This window comes from Sus scrofa, chromosome 14 (assembly GCF_054392235.1).
Source record: "Sus scrofa isolate SSC_HxYL_T2T_F1_AM1 chromosome 14, Sscrofa_HxYL_maternal_Yorkshire_Landrace_v2.0, whole genome shotgun sequence".
NCBI lineage: Eukaryota > Metazoa > Chordata > Mammalia > Artiodactyla > Suidae > Sus > Sus scrofa.
The window spans coordinates 131,471,372-131,486,213 of record NC_139396.1 but is presented as its reverse complement, the minus strand read 5'-3'; the positions used below and the strand labels follow the sequence as shown (position 1 = coordinate 131,486,213).

The 14,842-nt window shown below is 47.5% G+C and overlaps 3 protein-coding genes across 8 annotated transcripts in view; 2 read left to right on the top strand and 1 right to left on the bottom strand.

Annotated features, from left to right (window-relative positions):
• The window catches only part of LOC146397012 (uncharacterized), a 55,096-nt gene extending 52,026 nt beyond the window's left edge, over positions 1-3,070 (top strand). The window contains exon 2 of the mRNA XM_084997496.1: positions 2,195-3,070. Coding sequence (XP_084853622.1) covers positions 2,306-3,070 — 765 coding nt within the window. The 5' untranslated portion in view covers positions 2,195-2,305. The remainder of the gene's footprint in view (positions 1-2,194) is intronic.
• The window catches only part of UBTD1 (ubiquitin domain containing 1), a 57,221-nt gene extending 53,552 nt beyond the window's left edge, over positions 1-3,669 (bottom strand). For 3 of the 4 annotated variants that reach the window (XM_013990470.3, XM_005657441.4, XM_003359315.5), the window contains exon 1: positions 2,195-2,563. Coding sequence is in view for 1 of the 4 variants with exons in the window: in XM_003359315.5 (XP_003359363.1) it covers positions 2,195-2,264 (70 nt within the window). In the remaining 3 variants the exon portion in view is untranslated. Of the gene's footprint in view, positions 1-2,194; positions 2,564-3,483 lie in introns of those variants that run through there. The other variant, XM_021074394.2, reaches the window with a different exon arrangement.
• The window catches only part of MMS19 (MMS19 homolog, cytosolic iron-sulfur assembly component), a 33,556-nt gene continuing 21,809 nt past the window's right edge, over positions 3,096-14,842 (top strand). For 2 of the 3 annotated variants that reach the window (XM_084994977.1, XM_013990467.3), the window contains exon 1: positions 3,096-3,237. Coding sequence is in view for 1 of the 3 variants with exons in the window: in XM_013990467.3 (XP_013845921.1) it covers positions 3,126-3,237 (112 nt within the window). In the remaining 2 variants the exon portion in view is untranslated. Of the gene's footprint in view, positions 3,238-8,643; positions 9,982-14,842 lie in introns of those variants that run through there. The other variant, XM_084994976.1, reaches the window with a different exon arrangement.

Sequence of the window (14,842 nt, the reverse complement as noted above, 5' to 3'; positions counted from 1 at the left end):
TGGGCAGCTAACTTCAGCCTGGGAGATAAGTTGGACTTGAGGTGACATGGGACAGGTTTATAAGACCTGCTGAAGGAAGGACTAGCAGGTCCCACTGATTGACTCTTCCAGGACATGGAGGCAAAGAAAATTAGCAGAAAGAGTTCTTCAAAGTGTAATTTTAGGTAGTTGGGAGTTCCTGTTGTGGTTGAGAGGGTTAAGAACCCGACTAGTATCCATGAGGATGTGGGTTCGATCCCTGGCCTCGCTCAGTGGGTTAAGGATCCAGCATTGCTGCAAGCTTGCAAGCTTTGGCACAGGTTGCAGAAGCAGCTTGGATCTGGCATTGCTGTGGCTGTAGCATAGGCCTATAGCTCTGATTCAACCCCTATCCTGGGAACTTCCATATGCCATGGGTATGGCCCTAAAAAATAAAACAAAACAAAGCTTTAGGTAGGGGGAAGAATAGAAGAGTAAGGGGAAGCTGGTTGGGGGGAAAGATGCAGAACTGGTTTTAGAAGTGCTGAATCTGAGGTTAACTACATTGGTGTCCAGTGGGCACCTAGATATCTGAGTCTGGGGTTGGGGAAGCAACAGTTGAAAATACAGCATAGGGGCCTTCCCAACAGACAAAGAGTTGTGGGGCTAAGATTTCTCTGGGAGGGAGCATGATGCGAAAAAGATGGAATGTCAAACTGAACTATGGGTGTGCCCACACTAGGAGTGATGGCTGGCAGGAGTGATCGGAGAAAAAAGCCAAGATAGTCCAATGTCAAGGAGGGAAAAGTCGGGGGGGGGGGGGGGCTTCAAGTGGGAGAGGATTGTCAACAGTTAAAAAAAAAAAAAGCTACAAATCAATTACGTGGGCTGAGTACATAAATAATAAGTATTTGTTGAATGAATGAATGAATGAATGAAAGGAAGAAAGCCCTTGGATTTGAGAATCAACTTTCCTGTCAGAAGATTGGCCAGGGTTGCCTTGGGACAAGAGGACTTCAATGCTAAATTGTTCGTTGTCCTCCCTATAAAAACACGTTGCTTCTTGCATAAGTCATCCTGTCCACCACACAGACATCCTTCCCTGCTTCCCCCACGTTTCCCCTCATCTTCCTTCCCAGTTTGCGAAACTCAAGCAACACACACCTTCAGTGTCAAAGGAGACAGGAAACTTCAACTAGAGTTTCTACTTCATTAATAACTCTGCTTATGGCTCCTCTTAAAGGGCTATGTGGCAATTGAGTGGAATAGAAGATGGCCTTCTAATCCCAGCTGTACTACGAATTAGCTGTGCAGCTATCGACAAGTTGCTCAACCTCTCTGGATCTGGGCTTTTAACAGACAAGAGAAGGTAGGTCTATCTGGACTCTAGACAAGTTTCGAAGGTCTCTTTCAGCTCTAAAGTCTACGATTTTATCATTCTCAGAAGTTCCTTGCAACACCCTCAGAGAAGGAAGTGAAGTGAGTACAAGACCCGGGGAAACGACCGCCAGACCTCTTACCCAGGCGAAGCGCCAGGATAGGGGTGTATCCAGAAAGTGAGAAAGCGCTGCCGGCCCTCGAGGATCACCAGAGAGCAGATCCCATTCCTAAGGCTGGGAAGGATCCCAACAACCCGACAGCGATTCCCACCCCACACCCCACCTTTTCTAGACTCCCAGACGGCCAGGAGGCTCTAAAAAGCCCTGCGGGAAAAATAAAGATTTCTTTCCCAGAGTCCTGCGCTGCTTTTGCAAGTCGGATTCCGGCAGGCACGATCTGCAGCCCGATAATGACACAGTCTTTGGAAGGAGCGCCTGTTCTCATCTCGCTCGCTTCGAGTTCTGGGACGACTGGCCACCCGCGCCGTGCCCCGACGGGCGGGCGTCCGACCCCGGCCCCGCTGCCAGGCCAGCGGCGCCCCGGCCTGGGGCCCTCCTCCCCTCCGCCGGCCCCGCTGCGGTCTGCAAACATTTCCTGCTCCCGCCCCCACCCCCACCCGGAGCTTCCCAGTTGGAGCGAGTTGGGCTCGCAGCCGGGTCAGCGCTCGCAGTTGCCACAAGTCGGCTCCCCCGGCCACTGGGGCCGGGGAAGGGGACCCCCGTCTGCCTCGGAAGCAGCCATCAGGGAAACCTAGGCGCCAGGAGCCGTGGGAGGTAGCTCAGGAAGCCCAGTTCTCGCGCAAGAAGGCGGACAACTGGCTGGGCGCCGGTGGCCCTGCTCCCTTCCCGGTCGTTACCTGCTCGCTTGCGGGGGTGTCCCGGGGCGGTCGGCCTCTCCCGGCGCTGTCTCCCCACACAGTTGCCCATGCTGGCTCTTCAGCCGGGCCCCATGCACCGAAGGCGACGGGATGGTCCGCTGCTCCGCGGTCCTGCCCCGGACGGCGGCGTCCCAGGTCAACGGCTCCGACCGCCCGGCATCGGGCGCTTCCCGATCTCCCCCCTGCGGCGCGCTCTACCCCAGCGCCGGCTTCGCCACAAACTTTGCGGGCAAGGAGAAAGAGGGAGGTGGCCGACTCCCCAACACAGTCCCAGGTGGCCGGGCCAGGGGGGCCCGCGACGGTGCCCGGCTGGAGACCAGCTCCGCTGAAGGGGCGGAGAGAGGGGGCGGGCACCGCCGCTGTTACTCCCGGCTCGCTCGGGGCTCCCAGCTGGGGCCGGCCCCCCGAAGCCTGTCACTCACCTGCCTAACCCCGCCCCAGCCCAGCCCTGCTCCCTGCCGCCGGCTCGCGGTGCCCGCGCCGCCGCCGCCGCCCGCCCCAGGTGCGCATGTGACCGACGGCACCGCCCCCTCGGGCCGGGCCTGGTTTTCTCATTGGTTCCCCCCAGGGTGCGTACCGCCCCTCGGCCCCACCCAGACAGGTGCCCGCCCCGCCGCGGGTCTCCCGGGAAGCTGGGCCGGGAATTATTCGCCCTCAATGGCCCCCGGCTGCGTGCCCAGCAGCCGCCTTCGCTCCCTGAGCCACCGCCCCGACTCCGGGCCCCGCCCCTTGGGGAGGGACCGTCCCATCCCACCCTGGAACTGCCTGGCCTGGAGCCGGCAGGCACGTGATCCAGGGAGCGCCCCGCCCCCTCAGCCTTCGCCAGGCGATTGGCTCAGGAGGCGCGTGCGCTGAGAGGCCCATCCCGTGCCACCGCCCATTTCCCCTCCCACCGTCTCCAGTTCGCGTCATGGCCGCCGCCACCGCTCTGGAGGCGGTCGCGCCTACGGGCGCCCTGTGGGGCCTCGTGCAAGACTTCGTCATGGGTCAGCAGGAGGGCCCCGCAGACCAAGTGGCTGCAGGTACGGCAGACGGCGCCGCGCGGCTTCCGCTTGGGGGCCTCCAGGAGGGAGCGGCCTCAGCACGGGCGCCGGGCGGGAAGGGAGCGGTGACTTTGAGAGATTGGTCCCGGGCTGGTTGTGAGCACCGCGTGCTTAAGAACCATAACAAATTGCGAGTCGCTTGCAGTCTTCCTTAAAGCGCCCTTATGACCCTCGTTTTGGTTTATAGCCACCCTGTGCACCGGCCTGGGTTAGGAAAATCATTACCATTTCGCAGGTGTGGAAACTGAGGCCCAGAGAGGGCCAGAGGCTTCCTGGGGGAGTTGGGACTTGGACGCAGGTCCTCCAGTTCAGAATCAGGTGCTCACTCCGCGAAAGCACGTTGTTTCGAGGAAGTTGATGTGACGAGAAGCATCTTCGGCAGCATCAGCTCCAGTCGCGTGGCATGTTGGGAGTGGCCGCGCGACCCAATCTCTGACTGGCTGTAATTAATTGGAGAGAGGAGGAGAGAAACCAGCCTAGGGGGAGTTTGAGATGTTCTGCGTATCTCTTCCCCCCATTCTTGTTCAAGTTCTTGATTAATTTGCTTCGTGCCTTTTTTATGTGGTGTGTGTTTTTATATTTTTCCCAGAACTCCAATTTCCTGCTTTTCACCAGTTTAGGGATCTCTTAGTTCTGACAGCTTATCTAAAATTTGAGCGGAGCAAATGACAGATTTCCTTGAAATTCTGAGACTTCACTCTTTTAGAAAAAGAAAAATCTAAAAAGTTATTGAATGTTAGGAGGCCTTCGGACCTTGTGTCTATGTAATAGAATACAAAATAATCTTGTCAGTACAGATAAGTTTTGTCTTTATTTTTGGAAATTGCGCGTGTTTGGGGAGAAGTAAAGGATACATTTCTCTTGAAAAGTGAACACACTTGCTTTTAAAATATGTGGGAAATGAATAAAGTGAACCTGTCAGAAGTATAATACTTTGGGAGTTCCTGGTGGCTCAGGAGGTTAAGGATCTGGTGTTGTCGCTGCCATGGCTTGAGTGTGGCACTGGTTCGATCCCTGGCGGGGGAACTTCCACGTGCTGCCTGCTTAGCCAAAAAAAAAAAAAAAAAGGAGTTCCCGTCCTTACGCAGTGGTTAACGAATCCGACTAGGAACTATGAGGTTGCGGGTTGGATCCCTGGCCTTGCTCAGTGGGTTAAGGATCCTGCGTTGCCGTGAGCTATGGTGTAGGTCACAGACACGCTCGGATCCTGCGTTGCTGTGGCTCTGGCGTAGGCCGGTGGCTACAGTTCCGATTAGACCCCTAGCCTGGGAACCTCCATATGCCGCTGGAGCAGCCCAAGAAATGGCAGAAAGACACACACAAAAAAAAGTATTATACATTATGGCAATATTCTACTTTCAGTCTTAGCACCATTATTGAACACATTATTCTTCAAACGCAGTGCTAAGCAGTAGGAACATAAATATCAATTAGATGAGATCTCTGCCTGCCAGGAACTTATAGTGTGGTGGGAGAAACAATCATTTGGACAGGTAGTATGCTACGCTACGAAAAGGGCCGTAAGAGGTATGTACAATATGACGTGGAACCAGCAAGGAGCAAATGCCTGATATAGCCATTCCGCTAAGCTTAACCTCTTACAGCTTTATGCAGTATAGTGTGTTTTCAGTGCTTCCAATTAACAATGGCAGTGTATTATCAATGTCATTTTCCCCAGTGTTGTATTATGAAAAATTTCATACAGCAAAGTTTAAATAATTTCATAAGGAACACACATACACTCACCACCTAGATTCTACCATTAGCATTTAACATAATTAGCATTATCATGTAGCTATCCATTTAAATTGCAGATATCAGTATGCGTCCCTCTAACTGCTTTTGTATGCGTATTGTTGACTAAGGTATAAAACTTGTAAGACAAAGTGTACAAATCTTAAGCATAGTTCACTGATTTTGAAAAATTCGTATACCTCCTCCCACCAAGACAAAGAACATTACTATAAAAGGTGTCATTCGTAACTCTTCTTTCACATTTATACATTATGAACACAGTAATTTAGGGTTTTTCAAATTCAGAACACTTTTGAGAAGAAAGCATGAATAAGGACTGCCAAGTTCTTATAAACACTTTGTAAAATTTACATTTTTATGCCTGAAAAAAAATGGCCTAGACTATTGTCTAGTTTAAATTTAACTCAACTCTGCCAAGACTGTAACACTAGCCCTTTTGCAATTTAGCCCTCCTGACTAAGAAAGGAGGTTGGTAATAACAGATAAGGTTGAAAAGGTTTGGTGGGATTGGATTATGCATAACCTTAGATTCTGAGGATTTGAATGACTTACTGTAGGTGGTTGGAGTCAGTGTAGATACTTGAGCAAGGAAGTCATATGGTGAAGGTGAATTTGAGAAGGATTAAACTAGTGTACAGTGTTAGATGACAGCCTTAGAGTTGTTGAAGTTGACAGAGTTTTGAAGCATCCCTAGTGTAAGATGTGCTTTCCTATCCTCCAGCCTAAGTCAAGCTTTATTAGTGCTGAAGGGGCCAGATTTCTGTTCAGCCACTCACAGCAGCGGCCTCTTCTACAAATTGTAAATGCAGAAGGAACACCCTGTGATCACAAAGGCAGCTACTACCAACTTTGCGTTGCACCTAGGTTCCTGATGAAAGTAGGTATCAGAAAAAGAAAAACATATAATAATAATAATAATAATAATATAATAAAAGAAAGTAGGGATCAGATGTGAAGGTGCAAATGATAGGAGAGAAATGACCTGGCAGGCTAAGGGTTAAAGGTTTCTCAGCCAGGCATTCAGTGGCTGCCAGTCCTCTCCTGGGCCTTTAGTTTTAGGCAGCCACCTTGATTTGCTGTTCCCCTGAGTGCTTTCCTTCCCAGATCCCTCCACTAGTTCCATCTAATTGAAGTTAGGCCTGGAATTAAAGGGGGAGCTTGAGTGTTCACTGCCTGCCCCCAAGTGTCTCCTGATTGCTTCAGCCAGACATCAGAATCTTTGTGGACTTATTTCTCAATCACACATATACTTATTAGCAGACTTGCTTGGTAGCTACTTCTGTATACATCTCCACATCCTACTGTTCTGTTTCTACCACCAGAGTCTCCTGGAAACTAGCATAAGTAGGTATGCAATAAAAAACCATGTAGGAGTTCCCACTGTGGTGCAGCAGAAATAAATCCAACTAGGAACCATGAGGTTATGGGTTCGATCCCTGGCCTTACTCAGTGGGTTAAGGATCCAGCCTTGCCGTGAGCTGTGGTGTAGGTGGCAGACGCAGCTCGGATCTGGCGTTACTATGGCTGTGGCGTAGGCCAGCAGCTGTACCTCCGATTGGACCCCTAGCCTGGGAACCTCCATAAGCTGAGGGTGCAGCCCTAAAAAGCAAAGCAAAAAAAAAAAAAAAAAAAAAAAAACCATGAAGGTGAGAGTTCCCACATAGTATCTGTGAGGATGCTGTTCCATTCCTGGCCTCACTCAGTGGGTTAAGGATCTAGTGTTGCCACAAGCTGGCGTACAGGTCACAGACGGGGCTTGGATCTGGGGTTGCCATGGCTGTGGTGTAGGCCCGCAGCTACAGTCCCATTCAAGCCCTAGCCTGGGAACTTCCATGTGCCACAGGTGCGGCTATAAAAATAAAACAATAACAACAAACCATGTAAGTGAATGGAATAAAAGATGTCGAAAGAAGACTATCTGGAATTTGAGGCCCAACTAGCTATAGAGCTTGGAGGAGTGGGAACATTCTAAGATGAACTCAAGCTTTTGAGCCTGAGGATGAGCAAAAAAGAAGTGCTTTGTCCAAAATTCGGAAGGGAGATGATTCTGAGCACATTGAATTTACAGGTGATGGATATCAATTTTCTTTCCCTTAGTTATTTGGATTTGCCTTCATTTCAGTCTTTATTAGTTTATTTCCCACATTTGTGATCCTAGAAGGAGACCATTATTCTTGAAACAAGAAAACTGTTACAGAACAGTGAAATATAGTTCTGAGAAATGTCCGTGGCATCCTCAGCCGAAAGGACATTTTGAGAGCCTGATTGGAACTGAATCCTGATTGGGATTCTTCCCTCCTGCTTCTTCACATCCTTCTCCTTCTCCCTACCCCCTCAGCTGCTACTCCAGATTCTCAAGAGGCTGCGACTCCATCAGACAGAGATCTGATTGTGCATTCTATGTCAGTGTCGATATAAATACTCCTTTGACGACTTCTCAGTGCCCCACACGGACTGGTGCCCTGCTGAGGAAAGAGTGGGTAGTTAGGAAGTGCTGCTAGGTCTGTTTTTAGAGAGCAACCCTTGGACACATTGGAAAAATTTAGACCTATTATCTATATAAGGAAAGGAACTTAAATTTATTTTTCCTTATGCCAGTTTCACCCTTAGGAAAATTAACTCTTTATTAGCTTCTTTCGTCCCTGGAGTCCAGGTACATAATTAACAGTACTTTCAAATATTCAGGTATGTTTCATTTGGAAGAACTTAACAGTATTAAGAGAACTAGTCACTTAAAGTTAGTAATGGATGGTCCCATATACCCAAGAATTTTACTCCTTTTCTATGATACCCTAGTCTGTATTGATATCACTGTGGTAACACTCAAGTTGTTCTTTGTTTTAAATGTCTTTCTGTCCCCAACAGAATGGGTTCCTTAAGAGCTCCCTGTTTGTATTTCTTTCTCCAACTCTAACACAGTAATTGATTTATAATAAGTATGCAATAAATGAATGAATAAGTGAAAACAAACATACATGACACTTTTTAAAAAGAATGACTAAAGGAACATGTAAGAGGGAGTAATTCTGTTTTGGGAATCAAAGATGGCTTCACAAAAGAGTTGACATTTGAGATAGGTTTGGTTTTAGGGCTGCACCTGAGGCATATGGAAGTTCCCAGGCTAAGGGTCGAATCAGAGCTGCAGCGGCCAGCCTGCACCACTGCCACAGCAACGCCAGATTGAAGCTGCGTCTGTGGACTACACCGCACCTCACGGCAACACCAGATCTTTAACCCACTGGGTGGGGCCAGGGATCAAACCCACATCCTCATGGATACTAGTCAGGCTCTGTGTTGCTGAGCTACAACAGGAACTCCTGAGATAGGTTTTGAACAGTTGGAGTTCCTCAGGCTGACAAGGTCAGGAAAGAGGCACGCCAAACCAAGAGAATGTTTCCAGGCTTAAGAATATGGAAGAGCTTGGCGTTCCCGTCATGGCTCAGTGGTTAACGAATCCAACTAGGAACTATGAGGTTGTGGATTCGATCCCTGGCCTTGCTCAGTGGGTTAATGATCTGGCGTGGCCGTGAGCTGTGGTGTAGGTCGCAGACGCGGATCCCGCGTTGCTGTGGCTCTGGCGTTGGCTACAGCTCCAATTTGATCCCTAGCCTGGGAAGCTCCATATGCCGTGGGAGTGGCCCAAGAAATGGCAAAAAGACCAAAAAAAAAAGACAAAAGAATATGGAAGAGCTTGACGTATTGTGATTTCTTGTCATTGAATGTTAGGAGTTATGATAAAAGGTGAGGCCAGAGGGGATTGAGGGCTAAATCACGAAGGACATCAAGCTAAGGAATCAGGTCTTAGGCAGTCAGAAGCAAATGGATGGAGATTGACGAGACTGGTGAGGGAAGTAATTGCGCATTTTAGAGAGGGTAGATTATGGATGGATCAGAAGGCTTTTTTTAAAAATGGACATATAATTCACCACTGTTACCATGTTAAGTATACAAATAAATGGCTTTTAGCGTATTCACAAGATTTTGCAACATCACCATTGTCTAAAAATTCCAGAACATTTTCATAACACTAAAACGTATTTTGATGGCTGTTCCTGTATTGTCTGGTTATGGGATGAAAAGGAAAAGATGAAAATTTGACATTTCTAAGATAAGCTCAACAGAAAATGTTAGTCACCTTTGCGAAAACATCTTCAAAATAACGATCCTAGTTTTTTGCCACCTTACTTATTTACTCTTGGAATTAGTTCTATTATCTCGTCATTTTCTCCTAATTTTGTATGACTTTTGTACTTCACTTTTCTTTTATGTTTATGCTGCATTAATTCAAGATGGAATCTTTGGGAAAGTATGAAAACTAAAGGGTTTTGCCAGGAGATTTCACTCGTATTCTGGGATTCAAGAAGTCACACGCAGGAGCTCCTGCTGTGGTACGATGGGATCAGGAGCGTCTCGGGAGTGCTGGGACTCGGGTTCGATCCCCAGCCTGGCACAGTGTGTTAAGGATCTGGCGTTGCCACAGCTGAAGCTTAGGTCTTGACTACGGCTCACATCTGATCCTGTCCCTGGAGCTCCATATGCCAAGGGGTGGCCAAAAATGAAAGAAAAAAAGAAAGAAAAAATCGCATGCAAATGGCTGTTTCTTTGTAATTATAAAGCAGCCAGTTTCATAATGATGTATACTGAATGAAGAAGTCTTTTCCATTATAAAATTTGAGGCAACGTATAGGCTTGAGATTGGTTGGGAGCATGTGGAAACTTTCTCTGGTGATGGAAATATTCTGTATCTTGATTGGGGTGTTGGTTACCCTGGATATACTTTCGTTAAAACTAATCAAATTACTCACTTCACTGTGCATTTCACTGTGTATAAATTGTACCTCAGTTTTTTGGGGTTTGTGTTTTTTTTGGTTTTGTTTTGTTTTGTTTTGTTTTTTGGCTTTTCTAGGGCCGCACCCCCAGCACATGGAGATTCCCAGGCTAGGAGTCGAATTGGAGCTATAGCCGCCAGCCTATACCACAGCCACTGCAACGCCAGATCCGAGCCACATCTTCCAACTACACCACAGCTCACGGCAACGCTGGATCCTTAACCCACTGAGCAAGGCCAGGGATGGAACCCGCAACCTCATGGTTCCTAGTTGGATTCATTAACCACTGAGCCACGACAGGAACTCCTGTACCTCAGTTTTTTAAATGAAAAAATTAGACATGACTGATTGGACCCTATTCGGTATTTGTCTTTTTTTTTTTTTTTTTTTTTTTTGTCTTTTGTCTTTTGTCTTTTTGTTGTTTTTGTTGTTGCTATTTCTTGGGCCGCTCCTGCGGCATATGGAGGTTCCCAGGCTAGGGGTCGAATCGGAGCTGTAGCCACCGGCCTGTGCCAGAGCCACAGCAACATGGGATCCGAGCCGAGTCTGCAACCTACACCACAGCTCACAGCAACGCCGGCTCCTTAACCCACTGAGCAAGGCCAGGGACCGAACCCGCAACCTCATGGTTCCTAGTCGGATTCATTAACCACTGCGCCACGACAGGAACTCCCGGTATTTGTCTTTTTTTTTTTTTTTGTCTTTTTTTGTCTTTTTTTGTTGTTGTTGTTGCTGTTGTTGTTGCTATTTCTTGGGCCGCTCCCGCGGCATATGGAGGTTTCCAGGCTAGGGGTTGAATCGGAGCTGTAGCCACGGGCCTACGCCAGAGCCACAGCCACCCGGGATCCGAGCCGCGTCTGCAACCTACACCACAGCTCACGGCAACACCGGATCGTTAACCCACTGAGCAAGGGCAGGGACCGAACCCGCAACCTCATGGTTCCTAGTCGGATTCGTTAACCACTGCGCCACGACAGGAACTCCCTGGTATTTGTCTTAATAGCACTTGAGGTATTTCCAAAGAGAGACCCTGGCCCAGCATCCAGAGGAGTTTGATAGTATTGCTAAAGAAGAATGATTCCGTTCAGTAATATTCTTTGCTACTAACAGTTATCAGTTCCCTATGGCTTCCTGTAAAATTGTTAACACTCTTGTGGCTGCTACTGAAATTAGGAGGTCTTTTTGTTTTGTTCTTTGTTTATATGGCTGCACCTGCAGCATATGGAAGTTCCTGGGCTAGGAGTCAAATTAGAGCTGCAGCTGAGGCCTGCACCACAGGCCCAGCAACACTGGTTCAGAGCCTCATCTGTGACCTATACCACAGCTTGCAGCAATGCTGGATCCTAACCCACTTGACCAAGCCAGGAATCAAATCCACATCCTCATGGATATTAGTTGGGTTCTTAACCCACTAAGCCACAACAGGAAATTCCTGAACTTAGTTTTTATTTATTTTTTTATTTTATTTTTTGTCTTTTTGCCATTTCTTAGGCCACTCCCGTGGCATATGGAGGTTCCCAGGCTAGGGGTCGAATCAGAGCTGTAGCCGCCAGCCTATGCCAGAGCCAAAGCAACAAGGGATCCAAGCCACATCTGCAACCTACACCACAGCTCACAGCAATACCAGATCCTTAACCCACTGAGCAAGGCCAGGGATCAAACCTGCAACCTCATGGTTCCTAGTCGGATTCATTAACCACTGAGCCACAATGGGAACTCCTGAACTTAGTTTTTAGATGGGTTTTTCAGCAGAGTTTCCTGAGTTCTGGCCAGGAGCTTCCAGAAAAGCACCCTCTGCTACCCTCTCAATGGTGGAACACTCTTTTAATGTTTGTAACCCAGAAATGTCTCTCTTCACTTAAGTGTTGCCGTTAAGGAATTGGGTGCCTTGGTTTGTCCTGTTAGTCAGCTGCTGACCCTTCCCCCACCCCACAGCTTGCACATTTTTTCCCTTGCTCTTTCTCAGGAGCAGGGGCAGCAGCTGGGCCTTCCACATCCTGGCACGAGTAAGGCTAAGAGTGCCTGATGTTTAAATTGGTGCCAGTCACGAGCTATGAATCCCAACTAGAGCGCTCCCTTCTTTAGTCAGATTGGACTTCTTGCTCTAGTACCAGATTGTGCCCCTCCCAGCTCAGTTCACAGCTGTTGTTCAGAGACCACAGACTTAAGGGGAACTGGAAGTTTAGGAGTTTTCTCAAGATTCTTTTTGACTTTAGCCAAAGTCTGGTGTTGGCGAGAACTGACTAATTAGGTCTTGTGTTTAGAGGTGGGTGGCTGGGGATCCAGAGCAGCCTGCGGCAGTAATTCCCTGATTGCCACATCTTATTGAGCTAAAACTCTTCTGTGGTTTTGTTTGTTTGTCTTTTTAGGGCTGCACCCGTGGCACATGGAAGTTCCTAGGCTAGGGGTCGAATCAGAACTATAGCTGCTGGCCTACACCACAGCCACAGCCACACCATATCCAAGCTGTGCCTGAAACCTACACAGCAGCTCACAGCAACACCAGATCCTTAACTCACTGAGCAAGGCCGGGGATTGAACCCGAGTCCTCACGGATACTAGTCAGGTTTGTTATTGCTGATCCACAGTGGGAACTCTGAAAACTTTTCTATGTTAATCAGACTCTTAGGAAGATTGATAACCTTTTAGTCTTTGCTTCTGCCTTGAAAATTTATCCTAAGATGTTTCTGTTAGATCTGTGTGAATTCCGGTGTGCTGTTAAAATTATATTTTCAAAAATAAGTCATACACTCACATGGAACAACATTCAAAAGGTGCAGAAGGATCCACAGTGAGAAATCTCCCTTCCTTCCCAAGATGGTATGCAGACTGTGACAAATGAATTTACTATATTTTGTATTTCCAGCGTATGACATAACCTTACTAAAGAGGGTGGGGGGGCGGGAAGCTGATCTGAATGACTTTGGAAAAGAATTTTGTCTGGAAACTATAAGGCTAAAGATAAAAGTATATGTAAATACTATACTCTGCTTATACACAGAAGCTGACAGTTCTGGAGTCCCCATGGTAGCTCAGCAGAAATGGATCTGACCAGCATCCATGAGGACGCAGGTTTCGATCCCTGGCCTCACTCAGTGGGTTAAGGATCCGGCGTTACCGTGAGCTGTGGTGTAGGTTGCAGGTGCAGCTTGGATCTGGCATGGCTGTGGCTGTGATATAGGCTGGCAGCTGTAGCTCCGATTTGACCCCTAGCCTGGGAACCTCCATATGCCGCGGGTGCAGCCCTAAAAAGACAAAAAGTTGACAATTCTGAAAGTAATTTACAGCTATACTAGGGTTGGAAAGAATAATAAATGGTAGATAATGGGAGTCAGGTTTCTCTCTGTCAGAGAAACAAATTACAAATAAACTGGGAGGCAGGCTAGAATGAACCCTGTGGTACTGATTAGAGTTGGAGATTCTAACACGATCATATGTTTAGTTTAATGTATATGGATAGATACAGAAATAATGATATATATGTGTGTATACCTGGGTTAGAATACACATGTATATTTCCCAGTTGTGTCTGTTTAGGAGGGCTTAGAAGCAATGATATCCCACTATCAGCAAGCACAGCTACACCCAGTTCTTGGTTTTTAATACCGTTCTCCAATAAAAGATAGGAACCATGGCTTCCTGGAGAAAAGGCGGTTGGGGCAGGGAAATTACAAGATGAGCCTGTTGTATTTTGTAGTGCCAGAAAGTAAGAAAGCACTTAAAAGGATGTGGCATGTCAAAGGGACACCAGTGCCAATCTAAAAAAGCTCCCAGTGGCCAAAGATAATTTGTGCAACAAAATAACTTAGTATTGATAACCCAAGGCATAAAATAAATATACTTGAGTCCATGCTGATATAAAATAAACAACTGAATAAATGAAGGGAAAAGATGACTCTTCCTTAGAATACCTCCAAATAACGTAGATAAATATTCCTCCTCCCAGGAAACAGAGCTTAATCTCCCCTTTGCCCTTGAGTGTGGACTAGATGTAGTGACTCCCTTACAGAGGAAGGAGTATGGGAAAGAAAAATGTAGTAACTGTATGTATACTGCAGTGACCTGCTGACCCTACCTGAACCAAGTGATCAAAGTTAAAAGCACCAGTGATAAGTCATGTTGACGTATTGTACCTGTGATATGATGTGATGAGAAAGACACTTGGCCTCTGTGCTATTTATACTTCCCACAATCCATGTCCCTAGGCTAAACATGAGGAAACCATCAAAGAAACCCATGTTGAGGGACATTCTATAAAATACCAAGGTCATGAAAAATAAGATTTGAGAAACTTTCAGACCAGAGGAGACTAAGGATTCACGATGGCTCGTCGTTGCGGTGTGATGTCCTTAATTGGATCCTGAAACAGAAAATTTAACATTAGTGGAAAAACCAGAACAATCGGAGTAAAGTCTGGAGTGAAATTAGAAGTAATATACAGGGAGGTCCCGTCGTGGCACAGTGGTTAACGAATCCAACTAGGAACCATGAGGTTGCGGATTCGATCCCTGGCCTCGCTCAGTGCCTTAAGGATCTGGCGTTGTTGTGAGCTGTGGTGTAGGTTGCAGATGTGGCTCAGATCTGATGTTGCTGGGGCTGTGGTGTAGGCTGGGAGCTGTAGCTCTGGTTCTACCCCTACCCTGGGAACCTCCATATGCTGCGGGTGTGGCCCTAGAAAAGGCAAAAAGACAAAAAAAAAAAAAAAAAAAAGAAAGAAGAAGAAGAAATAATATACAGGAGTTCCCATTTTGGCTCAGCAGAAACGAATCTGACTAGCATCCATGAGGACGCAGGTTCGATCCCTGGCCTCATTCAGTGGGTTAAGGATCTGGCGTTGCTATGAGCTGTGGTGTAGGTTGCAGACGCAACTTGGATCTGATGTTGCTGTGGCTGTGGTGTAGGCCGGCAGCTTTAGCTCCGATTCAACCCCTAGCCTGGGAACCTCCGTATGCCCCAGGTGCAGCCCTAAAAACACACAAAAAAACCAACCAAACAAACAT